Genomic DNA, 23,441 nt, shown 5'->3' on the forward strand with positions numbered 1-23,441 from the left:
AATTAATAAAACCAAAAACTTACCTTGACTTGGAAGAGTTCCAGTGTTGGATAGCCATCGCCAGCTAGCTATCATAGCATCCCTCTCTGTTTGAGCCGGGTGTTTGAGTAGGCTAAACTAGCTAGCTGCATTCGGTAGCTAAGTAAGTGAAAGTAAAAGTGAAAAAAAAAATATACAACAAAATACAGCCGGCTCTCTCTTGCTTCTCCTTCATTTTTGAAGAAATTAATTTGTTTCATAACTGTTCAACTGTTGTCTTTGTTTCTCTTTGAGTCATCTACTCAGCACATGTTATGCACTGCAGTGCTAGCTAGCTGTAGCTTATTCTTTCAGTACTAGATTCATTCTCTGATCCTTTGGGTGGACAACATGTTCATGCTGCAAAAGCTCTGATGGGCTGGTGGACGTTCTCCGGAAGTTGTCATAATTACTGTGTAAGTCTATGGAAGGGGGTAAGAACCATGAGCATCCTAGGTTTTGTATTGAAGTCAATGTACCCAGAGGAGGAGGGAAACTAGTTGTCCTCTGGCTACACCATGGTGCTACCCTACAGAGTGCTGTTGAGGCTACTGTAGACCTTTATTGCAAAACAGTGTGGTTTAATCAATTATTTGGTGACGTGAATATATTTAGTATATTTGTATCTAAAAATGATAACCTTTTAAATGTTTCACTATTTTTATATTCATGAAATTCACTGATCTTCCTCCTCTGAGGAACCTTCACTGACCATTGCTCCATTGTGAAAAAAGGATCTAAATACATTATGAGGCCTTGCACCCAAAAGCGCTGCGCATACTGAGTGTCACTACTAGTGAAAGGGCCACAAAGATTAGTTATGTTGCCAAAGAAAATCAGATTAGGTGTATTTAGCTTCAAGAAAAAGAACAAACAAGTTAGGATGTTGCAACTAGTAATTTTTTTGACAGAGCCCATGTTTTGTACAATGTTGCCTAACGTAATCTTGCCTCCTTACCATGGCATTAGCCCCACTAGTCTAAGCTGGTCAGGCGATTGCATTGCAGCATTGATAAACTAAACTGATCATACTGATTAATTGGGTCAAACGTCTAATCTGAGAAACAAACAGGCATGTCGCAACTAATCACTTCTGTAAAAGCACAGATCATGATGACCATTAAAGCCTGGCTTGTGCAATACTGTATGTGGAAAAAGACTTTGAAACACCATTGCCATGATTATAGCAGCAACAAATCTAAGCAGAAATAATTACAGTGTGTACTGTGCTGATAGGATAAAAGGGGAAATGTAACGTTTGACTAACATCTGGTGTAACAAGATACTACAGTCTCAGAACACTAATAAGTCAGGCATGACAAAAATGTGTGCTTTCTTGTTTATTTACATTTTTTTACAGCTTCAATATGAGGGATGGTTGGCCTTTCAAAAACCAAGATTACAGAAGATGACATTTATTTTCAGAATCCTGAAAAACACTGCAAAACAAAGCTAATAATTGAATCACGTGTGTTGTCTTTTAATGTCACCGTGAAACCATGAGAGAAATCTTCCCCCTCTTACATATATCTTTGGGACAGAGGTTTGCAAATGCATACTCAAGCCAGTGTAAACTCTAATGGGAAATACTTATCTCCCACAAACACAATGACAAACGATACATCTAAAAGGTAGGAGATACACAAACATCAATACAGAAAAGGGTATCACTATTATAGAAACAAAAAAATGTAATGGAAATAATTCACTGCAACGCTACTTCGCTACAAACACATAAAAAAGCAAAAAAATGCTGGCCTAGTTTTTTGTTTGTGTTTTACAGCAAGAAAGAAAATTGCGCAATGATGACTGTGGGATTGAAAATACAGGTAAGTAAGCTAAGTACTTAAGGGAAGAAATATTCTTCTATTCCATATTGTCTCATCTGAGACAAAGCAAACCTCTGTCCCCTTCACTCAGTCACTTCCACACAAAAACACACACTAGAATCAAGACAAGCAAAACAAAGCAGATGCACACTACTGAATCACACAATTCATGAATACACATTCAGCTATTGAGCTTTACTTCAACTTGATACGTGACCAATGGTAGCATTATCAATATCAATCTTAACTTCTGTGCTGCAAAAAGAAGAAATAATATTGAAAAGTGCAAGGTTATAGGTATATATATATTAATATAATGCTTCCGTTATTGTCCTATAAGTAAAGTGCAAATCTCGGGATCAGATTAATGTGTGTGCAAGCATTCCTAACTTTTAGACTGATCATCCTGCACATGCACAAATGAGCCCTTTACATTGTCTGACAGCTATGCTACTCCTCTTATTGTAAAACCTATAAACCTTACACAGAGTGATTGACATACAGCTCATCCACTTCTTCAGGCCATTAGGAATGGCAGTGGAGCCATTTAGAATGGCAAATCTGAAAGACAAAACAAAAGGTAACGGATGTACACTAATGTTCAAAAGTTTGGGGTAACTTAGAAATGTTCTTGTTTTCGAAAGAAAATAACATTTTTTGTCCATTAAAATAACATCAAATTGATCAGAATCCCAGAGTCGCCTCTCACTGTTGACGATGAGACTGGTGTTTGCGGGTACTATTTAATGAAGCTGCCAGTTGAGGACTGGTGAGGCGTCTGTTTCTCAAACTAGACACCCTAATGTACTTGTCCTCTTGCTCAGTTGTGCACCGGGGCCTCCCACTCCTCTTTCTATTCTGGTTAGAGCCAGTTTGTGTTCTGTGAAGGGAGTAGTACACAGCATTGTACGAGATCTTCAGTTTCTTGGCAATTTCTCACATGGAATAGCCTTCATTTCTCAGAACAAGAATAGACTGACGAGTTTCAGAAGAAAGGTCTTTGTTTCTGGCCATTTTGAGCCTGTAATCGAACCCACAAATGCTGATGCTCCAAATACTGAACTAGTCTACAGAAGTTTTATTGCTTCTTTAATCAGAACAACAGTTTTCAGCTGTTCAGCTGTGCTGACATAATTGCAAAAGGGTTTTCTAATGATCAATTAGCCATTTAAAATGATAAACTTGAATTAGCTAACACAACGTGCCATTGGAACACAGGAGTGATGGTTGCTGTTAATGGGCCTCTGTACGCCTATGTAAATATTCCATAAAAATGTGCCTTTTCCAGCTACAATAGTCATTTACAACATTAACCATGTCTACACTGTATTTCTGATCAATTTGATGTTCTTTTAATGGACAAAAAAATGTGCTTTTCTTTCAAAAACAAGGACAATTCTAAGTGACCCCAAACTTTTGAATGGTAGTGTATGTGTTTCTCCATTAAACATATCATAGTCTAATAGAGGATGGGCTTTGAGTGATTTCTGTACTGTGTATGTGCATACTTTAATGGTTTTTGTTGTAATCCTAAAAGGAGACTATACTCTGTAACTTATTTTATTTTGAAACACTAAAACAGGGTACGCTTCAGTCCATTACTAAGTCATATTCAGAGTGCGGGATTCTGAGACTTTAGAAGACTGATGAGCCATGTTATAGTCTCGTTGTTGCCAGCTGTGGCTTCCAAAGGAATCTGATAGGATACCTCCTGGTGACCAAATTCAGATGACAAAAAATGATCTAATCCCACTCCCAGCTACTAATCATGGTGAATAATGATTGGCCTGGGATGGGATGCCACCGAGACCTGCTCCAGTGGAAATGCAGTGAGCCATCACTACAGTAACAGCCCCTCCCCCTATTCTGACCATAACATCAGCAACCCAATCCTAGTACTGTATTCAACAGCTGACTCAGGAACCCAGTCCACCACAGACGCACATATTATGCCTGCTTGTCCTCCTATGTAGACAGTTGCCTAATGTTGCCTACTTTCAGTCAGACCATGACTCAGCCAGTTCAGTTCAGAGCCAGTTCAGTTCAGAGTCAGTTCAGTTCAGAGCCAATTCAGTTCAGAGCCAGTTCAGTTCTGAGCCAGTTCAGAGCCAGTTCCAGTTCCAGTTCTGAGCCAGTTCCAGTTCAGAGCCAGTTCCAGTTCTGAGCCAGTTTCAGTTCTGAGCCAGTTCCAGTTCTGAGACAGTTCCAGTTCAGAGACAGTTCCAGTTCTGAGCCAGTTCCAGTTCAGAGACAGTTCCAGTTCTGAGCCAGTTTCAGTTCTGAGCCAGTTTCAGTTCAGAGACAGTTCCAGTTCTGAGCCAGTTTCAGTTCTGAGCCAGTTCCAGTTCAGAGACAGTTCCAGTTCTGAGCCAGTTTCTGTTCAGAGCCAGTTCCAGTTCTGAGCCAGTTTCAGTTCTGAGCCAGTTCCAGTTCAGAGACAGTTCCAGTTCAGAGACAGTTCCAGGTGATGAGTGGATGGGTCCAAGTCTTTTCATTGTTAATCACTAGTGTTTCCATAGTCTCTCTCTCGTATGTCATCCCCGACCAAGACACTGTGCTGCTCCTTATCCCAAGGTAAAAAGCAGAGGGGAAGGGGGCAGCGTGTGTGTGTTTGTTGGGGCTGGTGGAAGTGTGTGTGTATGTGTGCGTCTGTTTGTAGGGGGGTGGCAAGGCAGAGCTCGGCAGAAGGGGGTAGTGTTGTATTTAGGGTCAGTGGTCAGTTGGTCTCGTAAGTGGAGAGCAGGGCGGCGTCCACAGGCTCCATGCAGGAGGGACAGGTGAAGGACCTCATCAGCCAGTCGTCTATACAGTCCATGTGGTAGATGTGCATACAGGGTAGAAACCGGATGGGGTCTCCATACACAAAGTCCATCATACATATCACACACCTAGAAAATGGGTCAATACATTTATGAATAGTGGTTTTGATCATTTTTTCCTCAGCACTTTAACTGACCAGGAAAAACTCTGGGCACTAGTTATGTTATACAAACACAGTTACATGCTACAACTAGGGCCAGAGTTTTACCTGCTCAGATCACATGAACAGTGACCTTTATCAATTACATCAGAGAATAAAAACAGTGGTAAACTAATAATATTAAGATATTAATAAAAACAGTGGTAAACAGATGCTTACTCTCTGATTTTCTTCTCGGAGCCGTCCCGTCCTCCGTCGTAGACACCCCGGGGGAGGTGCTGGATGAGGCCGATACGCTGGGCGATACGGACCTGCTCCTCCTCAGTCAGCTGGCTGGCCAGGCGGGCCTGGCTGGGGGTGGGGTGGTACACCGGCATGTGGGCCTCCTCCTGAAAAAAAGACATACACATACAGAAAGTCAATCCATGGGCCAACTCAACTGAACTGATCCCATGACCCAGTGTTTCAACAACCATTGTATAAGCGGGGTTGGGTGGTCTGTTCCACCTAAGGCTGTTCCACCTAATGACGTATATACAGTTGAAGTGGGAAGTTTACACACACCGTAGTCAAATATACTGCTCAAAAAAATAAAGGGAACACTAAAATAACACATCCTAGATCTGAATGAATCAAATAATCTTATTAAATACTTTTTTCTTTACATAGTTGAATGTGCTGACAACAAAATCACACAAAAATAATCAATGGAAATCCAATTTATCAACCCATGGAGGTCTGGATTTGGAGTCACACTCAAAAGTAAAGTGGAAAACCACACTACAGGCTGATCCAACTTTGATGGAATGTCCTTAAAACAAGTCAAAATGAGGCTCAGTAGTGTGTGTGGCCTCCACGTGCCTGTATGACCTCCCTACAATGCCTGGGCATGCTCCTGATGAGGTGCGGATGGTCTCCTGAGGGATCTCCTCCTAGACCTGGACTAAAGCATCCGCCAACTCCTGGACAGTCTGTTGGTGGATGGAGCGAGACATGATGTCCCAGATGTGCTCAATTGGATTCAGGTCTGGTGAACGGGCGGGCCAGTCCATAGCATCAATGCCTTCCTCTTGCAGGAACTGCTGACACACTCCAGCCACATGATGTCTAGCATTGTCTTGCATTAGGAGGAACCCAGGGCCAACCGCACCAGCATATGGTCTCACAAGGTGTCTGAGGATCCCATCTCGGTACCTAATGGCAGTCAGGCTACCTCTGGCGAGCAAATGGAGGGCTGTGCGGCCCCCCAAAGAAATGCCACCCCACACCATGACTGACCCACCGCCAAACCGGTCATGCTGGAGGATGTTGCAGGCAGCAGAACTTTCTCCACTGCGTCTCCAGACTCTGTCACGTCTGTCACGTGCTCAGTGTGAACCTGCTTTCATCTGTGAAGAGCACAAGGCGCCAGTGGCGAATTTGCCAATTTTGGTGTTCTCTGGCAAATGCCAAACGTCCTGCACAGTGTTGGGCTGTAAGCACAACCCCCACCTGTGGACGTCGGGCCCTCATACCACCCTCATGGAGTCTGTTTCTGACCGTTTGAGCAGACACATGCACATTTGTGGCCTGCTGGAGGTCATTTTGCAGGGCTCTGGCAGTGCTTCTCCTGCTCCTCCTTGCACAAAGGCGGAGGTAGCGGTCCTGCTGCTGGGTTGTTGCCCTCCTACGGCCTCCTCCACGTCTCCTGATGTACTGGCCTGTCTCCTGGTAGCGCCTCCATGCTCTGGACACTACGCTGACAGACACAGCAAACCTTCTTGCCACAGCTCGCATTGATGTGCCATCCTGGATGAGCTGCACTACCTGAGCCACTTGTGTGGGTTGTAGACTCCGTCTCATGCTACCACTAGAGTGAAAGCACCGCCAGCATTCAAAAGTGACCAAAACATCAGCCAGGAAGCATAGGAACTGAGAAGTGGTCTGTGGTCCCCACCTGCAGAACCACTCCTTTATTGGGGGTGTCTTGCTAATTGCCTATCATTTCCACCTGTTGTCTATTCCATTTGCACAACAGCATGTGAAATTTATTGTCAATCAGTGTTGCTTCCTAAGTGGACAGTTTGATTTCACAGAAGTGTGATTGACTTGGAGTTACATTGTGTTGTTTAAGTGTTCCCTTTATTTTTTTGAGCAGTGTATAATTAAACTCAGTTTTTCACAATTCCTGACATTTAATCCTAGTAAAAATTCCCTGTCTTAGGTCAGTTAGGATCACCAGTTTATTTTAAGAATGTGAAATGTCAGAATAATAGTAGAAAGAATTATTTATTTCAGCTTTAATTTCTTTCATCACATTCCCAGTGGGTCAGAAGTTTACATACACTCCATTAGTATTTGGTAGCATTGCCTTTAAATTGTTTAACTTGGGTCAAACATTTCAGGTAGCATTCCACAAGCTTCCCACAATAAGTTGGGTGAATTTTGGCCCATTCCTCCTGACAGAGCTGGTGTAACTGAGTCAGGTTTGTAGGCCTCCTTGCTCGCACACACTTTTTCAGTTCTGCCCACAAATTTTCCATAGGATTGAGGTTAGGGCTTTGTGATGGCCACTCCAATATCTTGACTTTGTTGTCCTTAAGCCATTTTGCCACAACTTTGGAAGTATGCTTGGGGTCATTGTCCATTTGGAAGACCCATTTGCGACCAAGCTTTAACTTCCTGACTGATGTCTTGAGATGTTGATTCAATATATCCACATAATTTCCCTTCCTCATGATGCCATCTATTTTGTGAAGTGCACCAGCCCCTCCTGCAGCAAAGCACCCCCGCAACATGATGCTGTCACCCGTGCGCTTCACGGTTGGGATGGTGTTCTTCGGCTTGCAAGCCTCCTCCTTTTTCCTCCAAACATAACTATGGTCATTATGGCCAAACAGTTCTATTTTTGTTTCATCAGACCAGAGGACATTTCTCCAAAAAGTAGGATCTTTGTCCCCATATGCAGTTGCAAACCGTAGTCTTGCTTTTTTATGGCCGTTTTGGAGCAGTGGCTTCTTCCTTGCTGAGCGGCCTTTCAGGTTATGTCGATATAGGACTCATTTGACTGTGGATATAGATACTTTTGTACCTGTTTCCTCCAGCATCTTCACAAGGTCCTTTGCTGTTGTTCTGGGATTGATTGCACTTTTCACACCAAAGTATGTTCATCTCTAGGAGGCAGAACGCGTCTCCTTCCTGAGCGGTATGACGGCTGCGTGGACCCATGGTGTTTGTACTTGTGTACTATTGTTTGTACAGATGAACGTGGTACCTTCAGGCATTTGGAAATTGCTCCCAAGGATGAACCAGACTTGTGGAGGGCTACAATTTTTTTTCTGAGGTCTTGGCTGATTTCTTTTGATTTCCCCATGATGTCAAGCAAAAAGGCAGCAGGTTTGAAGGTAGGCCTTGAAATACATCCACAGGTACACCTCCAATTGACTCAAATGATGTCAATTAGCCTATCAGAAGCTTCTAAAGCCATGACATAATTTTCTGGAATTTTCCAAGCTGTTTAAAGGCACAGTCAACTTAGTGTATGTAAACGTCTGACCCACTGATACAGTGAATTATCAGTGAAATAATCTGTCTGTAAACAATTGTTGGAAAAATTACTTGTGTCATGCACAAAGCAGATGTCCTAACCGACTTGCCAAAACTATAGTTTGTTAACAAGAAATTTGTGTAGTGGTTGAAAAACGAGTTTTAATGACTCCAACCTAAGTGTATGTAAATTTCCGACTTCAACTGTAAACCCTGGATTGCTGATGCTATATATTGGCCATTGAAAGGCTTTGAAGACACTGGTCGGCCATATTGGCGACAGTATTTCAATTAAATGGTTCAAGGACAAAATTACATGTATTTTGTTGTTGTAGTGGGGACAGTAACATTAGTACTCTAAAATAAATACTTTAAACATTTTATTTTTTATTTTTGTTCATTTCCTTTTTAATGTTTAGCTCACATAATATAATTTAAAAGTATGCACTGAAGTGTCTGTAATATAATAAACGCATCAAAAACAAATGTAGACATTAATAAATGCATTTCTAAATCTTCCAAAATAATTTGTATAATTGAGGAATACCAAGATGAATGTGCGGTGGCTTCAATACAGCGCCACCTGTCAGTCGTCCAGGGTTTATACACATACATCATCGGTTCCACCCCGCCTATAAGAGTTTGTCTTGCATTTGTTTCAATTGACAATGTTGTTGCCAGAGGGAACCTTAAAATTAAACTAGCAGAAACACTGCCACGGCAAATCCAATTCATAAACAATTACACTACTTTTGGGCAGCCAGCGTATGACTCGGCAGCTATCTAGTATTGGGTGATTTGAGGTGGAATCATGTGTGAGGCCTATATGAAAGTGTGATACAACAAGGAGAAAAAAGGAGTCTATCATAATGGTTTATCACGCTGTGTGTTCTGCGCTGTGGCGAGCCAAAACACACACCCTGCCATGGATAAAGCAGCCGGAAAAAACTGCCCAGTCTGGACATTCTTGGCAAGCCTGTTTAGAACACTTTTGTAAGATTGAAAAGCATTTGGGCATTAAAAGTGTTGTGTGTGTTTTTCTCTTTGTGTGACCGAGTATGTTCAACTATTGATATGTGAAAACTCAGACCCATAACAATCAGTTGCAAATAGGCCTACCTATGAAAACAAGAATTTCTATGCAACACTATTGCTCAGCCCTTTAAATATTTTATTGTGGCTCATCTGATGTAGCCTAGCTTTTAAAACCATACATTTGACAGCAACAATTAACTTTAAACTATACCTAGATGAATGAGTCAGTAATGGTATGGAATCATATAAAATAAAATAAATAATCTAGCTAAATAATTAAGAAATATTTGACCAGATTCTCTAAAGATGTTCAATGCATTGGACCCCTGGGTCTTGCATGATTCTGGCAATTCGCATAGCAATACTTAAAGCTAGGGTCCTTAATTGAAGCAATAACAAAGTGGTTACCCCGCCTCTGTTTTGGTAAAATGCTGAGGGATGGGCCTGGAGAAATGGAACCCCTCTAAAATGAATTCAGAGCTATGGATGCAATAAGGACTGACCATCCACGATATCAAAATTATAATTATAACCATGATTAGAGGCTATACATTGTCTGTTTACATTTAGCTAAATTGTTTACAAACAAAACAAGCTTATATTTTGGGTTCTGATAGGGTACGACTGTTGAACTAAGTTCATGAGGCATTTATCAGTTATATTCTTCAAGAATCAGTGGTTATAACTATATAATGAATGTATAAGTCCAACAATTAATGTAGCAACTAAGGATTCTAGCTTTAACATTAGTAGCTATAAAGTCTGACCTGGTAAGGCGGAGGTGGCTCCAAATCCGGGTCTGCCTCCCCGTAACTTGCCCTGTCAGACTGGGATTCGTGAAGCAAAGATATATCGTCGGACGTCGGCGATTTGAGACAATTGCCCATGTCCACTTCTCAGTCCCTCGTTGTTTACCTAGCTTGTAAACTTGCTATTGTTCGTTTACAACCAAATGTATCTTCCCCTCGTTGAAGAAGTAATGTTATTACACATTCAATACTATTTAACAACCCATTAAAACATAATATACATGTTCATATAAACACTAGCTCGAGACCATCAGCTGTCCAAGCTATTCAACATCATCAGACCATCACAGTCAAAACAAAGAGCTAGCTAGCTAGATACTGCTGCTAGCTAACGCTTTTGGCTAACCAGCTAGTGACTTCCTTGATTAATATCATTCATTCCTCGGCCTAAGATTTGAAATGAAAAACGTTCGCTCAAATAGAAACTATCATAACGACATTAGCGATAGAACATCTATATTGTTCACAAATATAGACCACTGACTTCGCGAATAAAGTAAGTGTCTGGCTAGCTTGCAATATTATTCTATTTTTTCAACCTGAACTCGGCGTCCATTGGATATGACGTAACGGCTTTAGGTGTTGTTGTCTTTGTCGTAAGGTGAGTGCTTTTGCACTTTCATTGGATGGTTGCAATGCAACGTCACACGAGGAAAGGAAAAGTGGTGGCTGGCACAAGACCCCAAATTATCTGTTATTTCAGGGGTTTTTGAATGATATACAATTTAGTTCTTAAACAAAGATCACAATTGTTGGTTTAATCTCATAATTCATGTATAGTTATTCCCTGAAGTGGTCTACTGTAAAGTGTAAACAACATTCAGCAAAATGTTTATTCCTGACCTTACCCAGTCATTAGAGCCTTATAGAGGGTTATATAAGGATTGGAGATGACCATTGGTCTACATCAGATACCGAGACAGGCAGCCACATAACTGCAATTAACAGATACTTTTCTTGGAATTTAGGAAACTTTTATTAATACTGTATATACAACTATTTTACACATATAAACCAAACAACTATTTGCATTCAAGGAACTTATTATACAATTCTCTGTTTTTTGGTTAAGTGAGTTTCACAGAATCATTACCCTTTTTCAGGCAAATAAAACAAATACATGTACCTTAAATGAACATTCCAGAAATATCCTATTCCACCCTTCAAGTGTGTTGTGAGCTGAAAGGGATATGTTCTCTTACAATCTTGTAGAAATCATGGTATAAATGTACTGTACATTATTAGTAAACCATTCTAAATAACAGGTAAAATAGGTGTGTTGAAAACATCTTCCTACATGTGTTGTCTGTAATGGCTCATACAGTATTTTTATAAACCAATCTAGGTAGAAAATATACAGTTGCAGTGAGGTATTTGACACGTACTGATTACGTGGTAGGCTAATGAAGAAGAGGAGAACATGGATGGCTACATTGATGAAGAAAAGTTCATGATTGTTTCTGGACAGTTATTGATTCCGGAAGATGAGAAGGAATGAATCAGTCAAATGTAAAAAAAATTATTGTAACATCTGAAGAAAAACAGGTACAGTACAGTACATCGACAAGATGAAGGTTGGTTCAAGACAGCCACAGGTTCTGCTGGTTTTCCTATTGGCTTAATAAAGGTTTGGATTGAAGCCATGTTCTGGGTATAGTCCTAGTCATTTGGTTCTCTAGAGTCCTGTTCATAACAAAGCCCTGTCTTTCAAATCACACTAGATATTTAGGCATTCCTTTTCTGAAAAATAATGTATAATTTTATTGAAAGCAATCACATTTCATGACATTGTTGGCTGCTGTCCATTGTCCTGCAAGTTGGTAAAAAAAGAAAAATAAATCATACAGATTTCCAACAGAAGACAATGTGCCATTCACTTTTCTGCTTGTATTAATGATTGTTTTATTCCTTTAAAAAATTACAACAGGAGTTACATGGTTTACGTATGAATAGATTCTTATTAAAGAAGTGTGTTCCCTTTGTAGACAGTAAAGGGATAGGAAATCTAATGGTGGAGGGTGCAAAAGGTCAAAAAACGAACTCAGCTCTACTAAAATTTGAAAAAACATTGCTTGATCAATTATTGTTTGGGTGTATTTTGTTACATAGACATGACTACATTTCATTCATTTATAAAGTACTTTTACAGTTACCCTTCTTTATGGCCATGTATCCTACTCAGACAATCAAGTGGTACTGGTGGCAAATTTATAGGAAAAAAACCCACATGTATTTACAAAAACCATGGCTTTCAAAGATATTGTTACTCCTTATTTTGCACATAGTTACATATTCACACCCCACACACACCGTTAAGAGCAACACTGAATCAATGCCAGAGAAACACCTTCAGATATGACAATACCTATTGACACAAATTACAATTCTATTCATTTAATCTCTTTTCTGTCCATCCAAGGCTATTTGAGGTTTATTATTACGCTCTTTATTTTGATAGTCAGAATATAAATGAACCACAGTCAAATATTTGTGGGTAGATATTTATTGTACATTTTTTGTGTGGATTTGAAAGGGATTCCACTTGCAAAAGTCAGAAACAATGTTCTTATTTTTGTTCTCCTCTCACATTTGAGCAAACATACTACAATCACACAGGTATGCAGTAGTAATGCAAGAGAGTGACAAATGTCCCTTTTCCTTTATAATGTAGTACAACTTTTACTCTTTACTCCCTACGCTCCTTCTTCACCGCTCCTCCGCCTCCACTTCTTCCTCCTCCTAGCAGCGGTCGTCCTCTTCTGTGTCGCTGAGTGGCTCACAGCCCGCAACAGAGACGGTCTGAGCCAGGCGTTTCCGGAAGTGTCCATTGGGGACCTGCCAGCTGCTTCTGGAACCCCGTCGAGCGGAGCTGAAGCTGGAGCTGGATGTGGAGCTGACCGTGTTAGCACGTCCCAGGCTGGTGGCTACCGCCGCCTCGAAAGTCAGCGTCTCCATGAACCCGGTGGGGTCCAGACTGTGCTCGTCCTCCTGCAGGGCCAGGTAGGGCTCCGACGGGTAGCGACGCAGGGGAGAGCCCTGCTGTTGGCGACGGCCCCTCACCCCGCTCTGTCCCTCTCCCCCTGCCCCCTCTCTGGAGGCCTCCCCTCGCCTCTGAGTCTCTGGGCTGCCCCTGTCATCATCATCGTCCCCTGAGGGAGGGTGCGTGCGACACACCAGAGGAGAGTAGGAGATGTGGGGATGGGAGCGTGTTGAGGTCTGGGACAGGGGGCGGCGGCTAGGGGTACTAGATTCAGAGGTGGGGATGGGGCTGTCGGAGCTGTTGCCCTGGACACAAGAGTGGAAACACATTTAATACAGATGTCTGACTGTTTTTTCATAAGTGTGTATGTGGCCTATCAGTTCTTCAAATGTGGGTATGTGTTTGTGTCTAGTTGGTCTAAACTAGTGTTTGTGGATTCAGGGGGTACTAATGGTGTATGGGTCTTTAATATGTGTCCTTGGTAAAGCATCCTGCGTGTGTGTGGCCTACCTGTTTGTCCAGGGGATGTGTGCGCTCACGGCTAGGGGAGCGTGAGGGTTGCAGGCTCCTCTCCTCGGAGGTACAGCGGGACGTGTCTGGGGAGAGGAGGTGGCGGCGCTCTTTAGACCTCCCGCGCTCCTTCTCTGTGTCCAAATGCCTCTTCCTTTCTGACCGCGACACTGGATGAGGAAGAGGAAAACCATGGCAAGGAGCACAGAGAGAGGGGGGCAGCAACAGATAAAAAGAGAGGGGGACAGAGAGGGACAACAACAGATAAAGAGAGAGGGGGACAGAGAGGGACAACAGATAAAGAGAGAGGGGGACAGAGAGAGACAACAACAGATAAAGAGAGAGGGTATGATCAAAGGACAGGATTGAGGCTACATGCTTACGCCCATAAGTCGAACAATTAGCCTACAGTAAACACTGTAAATCAATAGATAGCAACGTTATCAATACACTGTAGATCAATAGATAGCAACATTATCAGTACACTGTAGATCAGTAAATAGTAACATTATCAGTACACTGTACATCAGTAAATATTAAGGTTATCAGTACACTGTAGATCAGTAAAGAGTATGTTGATGACAAGTGGATAATCATTGATGCACTTAGGATAAAGACATAAAAAAGACATGGAAAAATAATAACTCTTTAAACATACAATAACCACACACGAATACCACCCCTCATCATGCCAGTGGGACTGATAAGAGGAGAGGTCACGTGAGTAGAGAGTGGAGACTGACCGGCAGCCTTGTAGCTCTTGTGGCGTGGTCTGTACAGTCTATCAGGACTTTTCTTCTCCTCCTGCCACAGGCCATTAACCCTCTGGTCAGCCACAGTGGACGAGGACCGCTTAATAGAGCCACTGGCCATCTCGGTCTGCACACACACACACACACACACACACACACACACACACACACACACACACACACACACACACACACACACACACACACACACACACAGAGAGAGAGAGGAGGAGACAACCAAATACCCACAAATACCATAAAATATGTTTTATTACTTTGGAAGAAATCCATCCATAATTCCTATCCATGCTCACTATTCCAGGCAATTAACAGGTCATCTAGGACGCTTGAACCGCCTAATTTTCCCCCTCCACTCATTGTGGAGAGAAAGACAGAGAGAGAGGTCAGGCAAAACATACCATTAACCCAGGATCAATAAAACATAATTCTGAACCTCTAGCATTCTGTAGAAAAACATCCATGTTGATTATATCTCTACAGACACACCAGCAGCAAACGAAAGACACATAAAATCAAATTTTCTCTCTAAATGGCACAACCAGTTTAGCCTGGTCATTGTCTTCTGTCACACAGACATGCATGTCACACTCTGGGGCCCCCTTGCTGCCCGGGCCCTTCCGGCCCCTGGAGGAGTCAGTGTGGTCAGAGGGCAGTACCTGTGGCTCTACAGCCAGACGAGGCATGGAGGAGGCCAGTACACACAGCCCCCTGCCAAACAGGAGCTCCAGTGGGTCAGGAATCAACCCATTGCACTCCCCTGCACTCACTTATATGAGACCAGAGACAGAGAGAGGGGAGAGATAGAGTGCAGTACAGTAGAGATCAGGCTGGTCAATTCAGTACTGGGACTAACTGCCTTTTGGGGTTCCAGCCAAGGAGGACTTCAGACAATGTTACATGGTAAAAATTCGCAAGGCCTTTCTGCAATTGGGTAAATCAAACCTAGGCCATTCCATTGTCACCAACCAATCAGAAGCCATTCCAGCCAAAGAGTCACAGATTAATAACCAATGACAACAAGGAGACTGACCCCAGAAAGACTGGGCAAAGCAGGAGGAGAAAGTCAGAGAGCAAGAGATGGCAGCACAAGCACATCGCTACAACAATAAATGAGAAGAGCGAGACCAGAACAACGATTGGGCCTACTGTTACACATACTCATGCAAGTTCAGATCTGGATACACCAAACATACTGAGCCAGACAAGTTCACCTTTCCTTAAAGCCCGTCATAACTCATGTAACTCCCTAGTGAAAATATACATAGAATAAGGCAAACACTAACAGATATCCAGGGTCAAAGTCGTAACATTCCTATAGGGCAAACAGTACTCTGAAGACCAGTTCAAACAAACAGCCTATAAACAGCACAATGAACAGCGAGAATGCCTGCATCTCCTTTAAACCTCCACTAATCAGACTACAACTTAGGCAAGGACAGAAACACATAGAAACATGAATGCCGTGCTCTGCGATGCACTATTAGTATCTTCATTCAACCATTACTATTAGATAGGTGTAATTGATTCATTGTTGTCTATATGTGGGTTGATATTTTGCGCTTTACCGCAAGAGGTTAGGTTTTCAACGGGCAGTATTTTATATTTTGCCCATAGCTGACTTTTTCCTTTTGGCTCCTAGCAAAGGGCTTTATAGAGCTATCATTGTACACTTACTAAATGATATAAATGCTTCTTTGTCATTGTACTTTGTGTAGTTGGTGGTTGTGCTAGTTTAGTGTGGTGTACAGTACTCCTGTGATGTGTTTCTACAGTACATAGGACTTGGTCCTTGTCGTTACCCTGGAGTGTTGGCTTCTGGTGTCCGTGTCAGAGGTCATGGGCTGCATGTTGAGCAAGTCCTGGGGGGAGAGAGGACTCAACGCCACCAGGCCTCCTCTGGTCCTACAGAGGGAGGCAAGTCACAGAGGAAATACTGTCAAACTCAAATGTGACTAATTTCAGGAAACTAGGCGTATGTCGCACATCACTACTTTTAAAAAATATTATTATTAGTCTTTTTTATCAAAATTTGTTTTTTGGCAGAAATGCCCTCTGGAACATGTGAACTTTTATGTGCCTTAATAACAAACTTGTATTCCATCCATAAATACGAATCAAATTGTTAAAGTACGAGCCTAGTTGGTTTAGTCACGGAAAAAGACAGGAACCTTCCCGCTAGCCATGATTGGCTGTGATAATAGGTGGGCTGGACATGCCGGGAGATGAGTTTGGATTGGTCTGCCATGTATCATGCTTCTGTCTATCACGTGAGCTGTTCAGTATGTTTTGACAGTCCTTTCTACCGCACCATTTTTGAAAGATATAACGTTAGCCATCGAGAACTACAAAAGTTTTGCAACTTTTCTCAACAAAATTGATGCCCTGAATTTAGCAGGCGCTATCGACAGATCAGTTGAAAAAAGTGATGGGCTACTTTCTGCACACGCCACGGTCAGTGTGAACCGGAGTGACTTGACACAACGCTGGCCAAACAAGATGTAGCTACAAACAAAATGGAGTTAAATGGATCCAGTCTGCTGTGAAGCGTTCGTCCATGTATATGTTAAGAGTCTAGCTAAATTTTCAGAAATAAGTTTCTAATTTTGTGATAAAGTTGTTTTTATTGCAAGTTAAAGCATACTGTTAGTTACAAGCAAATGTTAGCTTGCTGACTCGCTAGCTAACATTATGTGTATGACCAGTGTAGTAATACTATTCAAATCAGAAATCAATTTGCATTGCTAGTTATAGCCTAATGTTAGCTAGCTAACATTGAACCTAGTTTGATAGCTTTAGCTACCTGCAGATTCATACTACAGCTATTACAATGTTTGTTTTGGTAGTAGTATGAGTTGGGATTATGCCGGCTAATTGTTTAGCTAGCTAGCTACCTAGCTAGCTACATGTCTAAACAAAAGACTCCACTTCGGCCGGATTATTACATGACCCATCCACTTAGCTAGATGTGGCTGAGGGGTGGTTAAAGCATTTCCTTCACATGACCCATCAATTTAGACAAGTGTGTCAGGTAAGTGTCATCTAATAATGATAAAATATTTATACAATATTTTTATCTGGACACTTTCTGTTTTAGATATTACTACTATGCAAGTAACCACTTCTGTATCCTGTGCATGTGACAAATAAACTTAGATTTTATTTGATATAGCGTGTGTTTACCACATGGCCTCACATGTGAATCTTTAAAGAGATGAGTGGGGCTAAGGCTTAAGAGGGTGTGAACGGTGCTGAATGGGTGTAGACAAAGAAAAGCTCTCCAGTAGGTGTATCAAAACATTCAAGGGACATTTTCTCAAAAGTGGGGTTACAAGTTTCAAGTATCAACTTTCAAAGCAGAATTACTTTCCCATTGTTTCTCAACTGCAGTGTATGATATACCATTTTTTAGCTCTGCGTCTCTACTTTAATCCAACATAATTTAAAAAAAATGTTGCCACATAAGGCCGAATCGAGGGGGTCGGTCACAAATACTTACTAAAGGTGCAAGGCGCACACACACACACATGAATGCAAGCAAGCCTGCATGCACGGACTGACTCACAGGGCGGAGCCAGCACTGTGGGACATGCAGGGCAGGGGCTGGGCATTGGACAGAATGTCTTCAGAGAGGGTCGAGGCATCCAGCCGCTGGAACGGCATCAGACTTGCCTTCTGTAGAGGAGACCACACCAAGCAATACATCACTACAGGCACTAAGTTGTGTCAACAGATGCCAGATGCCATGATAATGTCATACAGAAGAGGACTGAGGTATATACACTGAGTGTACAAAACATTAAGAACACCTTCCTAATATTGAGTTGTACCCCCATTTGCCCTCAGAACAGCCTCAATTCGTCAGGCAATGAACTCTACAAGGTGTTGAAAGCCTTCCACATGAATGCTGGCCCATGTTGACTCTAATGCTTCCTACAGTTGTGTCAAGCTGGCTGGATGTCCTTTGGGTGGGGGACCATTCTTGATACACACAGGAAACTGTTGTGCGTGAAAAACCCAGCAGTGTTGCAGTTCTTGACACAAACCGGTGCACCTGGCACCTAAACTCAGCAAAAAAAGAAATGTCCCTTTTTCAGGACCCTGTCTTTCAAAGATAATTCTTAAAAATCCAAATAACTTCACAGATCTTCATTGTAAAGGGTTTAAACACGGTTTCCCATGCTTGTTCAATGAACCATAAACAATTAATGAACATGCACCTGTGGAACGGTCGTTTAGACACTAACAGCTTACAGACGGTAGGCAATTAAGGTCACAGTTATGAAAACTTAGGACACTAAAGAGGCCTTTCTACTGACTCTGAAAAACACCAAAAGAAAGATGTCCAGGGTCCCTGCTCATCTGCGTGAACGTGCCTTAGGCATGCCGCAAGAAGGCATGAGGACTGCAGATATGGCCAGGGCAATAAATTGCAATATCCGTACTGTGAGACGCCTAAGACAGTGCTACAGGACGGACAGCTGATCATCCTCACAGAGGCAGACCACGTGTAACAACACTTGCACAGGATCGGTACATCCAATACACACCTGCGGGACAGGTACAGGATGGCAACAACAACTGCCCGAGTTACACTAGGAACACACAATCCCTACATCAGTGTTAAGACTGTCCGCAATAGGCTGAGAGAGGCTGGACTGAGGGCTTGTAGGCCTGTTGTAAGGCAGGTCCTCACCAGACATCACTGGCAACATCATCGCCTATGGGCACAAACCCACCGTTGCTGGACCAGCCAGGACTGGCAAAAAGTGCTCTTCACTGACGAGTCACGGTTTTGTATCACCAGGGGTGATGGTCGGATTCGAGTTTATCGTCGAAGGAATGAGCGTTACACCAAGGCCTGTACTCTAGAGCGGGATCGATTTGGAGGTGGAGGGTCCGTCATGGTCTGGGGCGGTGTATCACAGCATCATCGGACTGAGCTTGTTGCCATTGCAGGCAATCTCAATGCTGTGCGTTACAGGGAAGACATCCTCCTCCCTCATGTGGTACCCTTCCTGTAGGCTCATCCTGACATGACCCTCCAGCATGACAATGCCACCAGCCATACTGCTCGTTCTGTGCGTGATTTCCTGCAAGACAGGAATGTTAGTGTTCTGCCATGGGCAGCGAAGAGCCCGGATCTTAATCCCATTGAGCACATCTGGGACCTGTTGGATCGGAGGGTGAGGGCGAGGGCCATTCCCCCCAGAATTGTACAGGAACTTGCAGGTGCCTTGGTGGAAGAGTGGGGTAACATCTCACAGAACTGGCAAATCTGGTGCAGTCCACGAGGAGGAGATGCACTGCAGTACTTAATGCAGCTGGTGGCCACACCAGATACTGACTGTTACTTTTGATTTTGACCCCCCCTTTGTTCAGGGACACATTATTCCATTTATGTTAGTCACATGTCTGTGGGACTTCTTCAGTTTATGTCTCAGTTGTTGAATCTTGTTTGTTCATACAAATATGTACATGTTAAGTTTGTTGAAAATAAACGCAGTTGACAGTGAGAGGACATTTCTTTTTTTGCTGAGTTTACTACCATACCCTGTTCAAAGGAACATACATATTTTGTCTTGTCCATTCACCCTATGAATGGCACACATACACAATCCATGTCTCAATTGTCTCAAGGCTTAACAATACTTCTTTAACCTGTCTCCTCCCCTTCATCTATACTGATTGAAGTGGATTTAACAAGTGACATCAATAAGGGATCATAGCTTTCACCTGGATTCACCTGGTCAGTCTATGTCTTGGAAAGAGCAGGTGTTCATAATACACTCAGTGTATATAATGTGTATATGGTGTGTATAGCTGACCTGTGCTTCCAGCTGTGCTCTCAGCTTCTTGGCTTTGTTCTGTTTGAAGTAGTCCATGATCATCATGGAGGCATATATCTTACCTACTGTCATGTCAGAATCTGTAAAACACAGATTAGATTAGATTGCTAGTCACTGACTGACTGACTGCCTCCCAGGTCTACCTCTCCATGTCTCTCTCCAGTGTGGGTCTGACCTTTGTTGATGGGCACCAGTACATCCAGGGTCTTCTGGGGGAGGTATGGCCATATCACACTGATCTCCTTCTGTAGCTCAGTGTCCAGAGCTACTCGGTCCTCCCCACCTGGACCACATTACAATAGATCTTTATTCAGCCATTATACACAGAGAGGGGAAATGGTTAATGTTTCTGAATTTCCTGATTCAACTAGTCAACCAATCATCAAGCCATTTATACATTGAATCAGGTGTGTTACCAGTACTGGGCTGGACCAAAAGTCTGCATGCCCTAGGAAGTGTGGATCTCCAGGCTCAAGATGGAAGACCAAGTCTAAATTGGAAAAATTATGCAAATGCAGTTAGGCGTGGTGGTTTTAAACTCAACTCATTCCCTGACCTCGCGCGATCTTGATCTCCAGAGCGGTGCGGATGAGAGACATCAAGGTGGAGGTGAAGTGGACTGACATGTCCTCATCCACTGGCATGTTCATCAACACTAGCCTCTGTGGAGGGAGAGAGGAAAGGAGGGATGGGCGGAGAGAGAGTGAGGGAGGGAGAGATAGAGATGGAGGGCAGTAGAAAGGGAGGGAGGGAGGGAGATAGAGAGAATTCCACATGCTTTACAGTGAAACAACTGTAAAAAATGTGTCTATCCTAAATTTAAATTAATAAAATAAAGTAAGTGTTTCTTCCATACCTTGTAGGCCATACCTCTGGGGCATTTCTTCCCCAGGCCCAGGGGTGGAGACATGTGGGTCAACATCTCATACATGGCGGTGTAGTGTATACGCCCACTACAGAAGAAACAGGGATAATTAGGAAGGAGAAAGAGAGAGTTGAGGAGAAAAGGTAAGGGTTAAGGCATTCATTTGGAGTTTGAAACAGAAGACGTTGGCCAGTCTAACACAGGAATTAAGGCAGTTTAGGCCTATTTCGCTTTTAGAGAGTCAATACACTGTCCTCTGCTGGGAAGAGTTGAGACATGGTGGTGTCTTCTCTCTCACCATGCAGCGCGGTCGTACTCTCCCCAGACACGGACAAACTCATCCAGGTGATGAGGACCCAGGATGGAAGAGTCTCTGGTCAGATACTCAAAGTTATCCATGATCACAGCCACAAACAGATTCAGCATCTACAGAGTCACACAAGAGGAGAGGACGTGTGAGAGATAGCATGTGTGTATGTACAATACTGATGTCCACATATCCGTGCATACAATCCAAAAAATTGCTTTTGTGTATCTGTGTAGCACTATCAAAAATTGCTCTTGTGTATCAGAAAAATAGACAGTGAGGGAGAGAAAGAGTGCTGAGAAAGAGTGGAGGAAAGGAGAAAAAGTTTATTCCTGCAGCGTCCTCACCAGGAAAGAGCTGAAGAAGATGAAGGAGACAAAGTAGCAGTAGGCGAAGTCAGTGCCACAGCCTCCCTCGTGGTCAGGGGACATGGTCATGGGTGCCATGGAGGAGTCTGGCTCACACTCCTGCCCCCCCAGACACGATAGCATGATCTCCTGCCATGACTCCCCCGTCGCACTCCTGTCAATCAATTAGTCAATTAATGAGTCAATTAATCAAGCAAGCAAGCAATTTATCAAGCAATTAGTCTATTAAACATGAACCGATATATGAATTCATCAGTCAGCAAAATAATCTACTTATAGTTTTGAATATGTCTCAGCTTCTGATTCCTTCTCAATGCGCCCACCTGAAGAGAAGCATCAGTGCACCAGAGAAGGTCTTGAAGTTGTTGTGCTGGTTGATATGGTTTTCATCGTTCAGTTTGATGTTTCCAAACACCTTGTGTGGATCAAGTGAGAAACACATGAAGCCGCAATACAACATCCTTTTTGTGGCTGAAGTTACCATTGTAAAGCATATAAGCTTTGGAGGTCTTACCTGCATCCCAATGATGGCATAGATGAAGAACAGCATGGCGATGAGCAGACAAACATAAGGAAGAGCCTAGAGCAAAGAAGAGATACAAATAGAGAAGAATGATTTGGTTTTCCCAAGAACACACACCAGCAGCCGAGTCCCATCTGTGTGTGCAATGGCCAGCTGGGGCTAGGGACATACAAAATAAAGACAGACTACTAGTTCTATTAACAAAGTCGGATATAAGTGGACATGACAGTTGGTAAAAGCAGGGGAGAACATGGCTGACCTTGAAGGATTGTACAAAGGTCCAGAGCAGGATTCGTATGGTGTAGCCCTGCCTCAACAGTTTGATCAGTCTGGCAGCCCGGAACAGCTTCAGGAAACTCATATTGAATGTGTTTATTGACTGAGATAGACAGACCACAGGAAATAAAGAAGTCAGAATCCCTTTTATTCACCAAGTACATTTATACATACCCAGAATTTGACTTAGTGAGGACGGGCTTGTGGTAATGGCTGGAGCGGAATAGGTGAAATGGTATCAAATACATCAAACATATGGTTTCCAGGTGTTTTATGCCATTCCATTTGTGCCGTTCCAACTATTATTATGAGCCGTCCTCCCCTCAGCAGCCTCCACTGCAATAGACAAACGTACTGATACAATACAGACAGAGGAATTTACACAAAGTCAACATACAGAATATTCTCTAAAAATACAGTAAACATAAAATTGATGTACGATGGCAAGGTGGAGACGGCAAGGCATATACGGAACAGAGAAGACAGAACATACCCATAGGCAGATAGGGATATATAGAGATCGATTTGATTGATGGCGAGTAAGTGAACAAGTAAGTTTACAACTTTAATAGCCTATTTTTACTGAGAGAAAAAGCTTTACAGCATTACCAGCTCATGAATCACAGTGGTTATGAAGTAAAGGTTAAAGAGCTAAAGTGAAACATTACCTGTAAATCCACAATGATCTCAGTGATGCTGCCGAGCACAGTGATGAAGTCAAAAATGTTCCAAGTGTCTCGAAAATAGTTCTGTCAGGGGGCAAATGAGCACCATTATACAAAAGCAAGCCTTCTTTCTTGAATGGAAACGATTCTACCATAACATGCTACCATGACATTAATTTTCCCAGTTGGACA

At 42.7% G+C, this 23,441-nt stretch overlaps 2 protein-coding genes across 4 annotated transcripts in view; both read right to left on the reverse strand.

Annotated features, from left to right (window-relative positions):
• Positions 1-1,343: 1,343 nt before the first annotated feature.
• LOC115157163 (RING finger protein 11-like) lies at positions 1,344-10,842 on the reverse strand. Of its 2 annotated transcripts, none has more exons than XM_029705172.1 (3): positions 10,095-10,842; positions 4,987-5,156; positions 1,344-2,408 (listed from the first exon to the last, which is right to left on the reverse strand). In XM_029705172.1, the coding sequence occupies exons 1-3, from the start codon at positions 10,212-10,214 to the stop codon at positions 2,249-2,251; spliced, it is 450 nt and encodes a 149-aa protein (XP_029561032.1). In that variant the 5' UTR covers positions 10,215-10,842; the 3' UTR covers positions 1,344-2,248. The 2 variants fall into 2 exon arrangements, with proteins under 2 accessions (XP_029561032.1, XP_029561031.1); XM_029705171.1 differs by lacking the exon at positions 1,344-2,408 and adding an exon at positions 4,013-4,735 and having other exon boundaries at positions 10,095-10,836.
• Positions 10,843-14,921: 4,079 nt separating this feature from the next.
• LOC115157164 (voltage-dependent R-type calcium channel subunit alpha-1E-like) overlaps positions 14,922-23,441 on the reverse strand; it is a 67,960-nt gene continuing 59,440 nt past the window's right edge. Inside the window, exons 34-45 of one of the 2 annotated variants that reach the window (XM_029705173.1) lie at positions 23,253-23,333; positions 22,568-22,687; positions 22,300-22,365; positions 22,109-22,200; positions 21,765-21,939; positions 21,409-21,536; positions 21,102-21,198; positions 20,790-20,907; positions 20,421-20,528; positions 20,225-20,325; positions 17,962-18,071; positions 14,922-16,301 (exon numbers count right to left, since the gene is read on the reverse strand). In XM_029705173.1, coding sequence (XP_029561033.1) covers positions 16,166-16,301; positions 17,962-18,071; positions 20,225-20,325; positions 20,421-20,528; positions 20,790-20,907; positions 21,102-21,198; positions 21,409-21,536; positions 21,765-21,939; positions 22,109-22,200; positions 22,300-22,365; positions 22,568-22,687; positions 23,253-23,333 — 1,332 coding nt within the window. In that variant the 3' untranslated portion in view covers positions 14,922-16,165. Of the gene's footprint in view, positions 16,302-17,961; positions 18,072-20,224; positions 20,326-20,420; positions 20,529-20,789; positions 20,908-21,101; positions 21,199-21,408; positions 21,537-21,764; positions 21,940-22,108; positions 22,201-22,299; positions 22,366-22,567; positions 22,688-22,716; positions 22,921-23,252; positions 23,334-23,441 lie in introns of those variants that run through there. The other variant, XM_029705174.1, reaches the window with a different exon arrangement.

Source organism: Salmo trutta, chromosome 21 (genome assembly GCF_901001165.1).
Source record: "Salmo trutta chromosome 21, fSalTru1.1, whole genome shotgun sequence".
NCBI lineage: Eukaryota > Metazoa > Chordata > Actinopteri > Salmoniformes > Salmonidae > Salmo > Salmo trutta.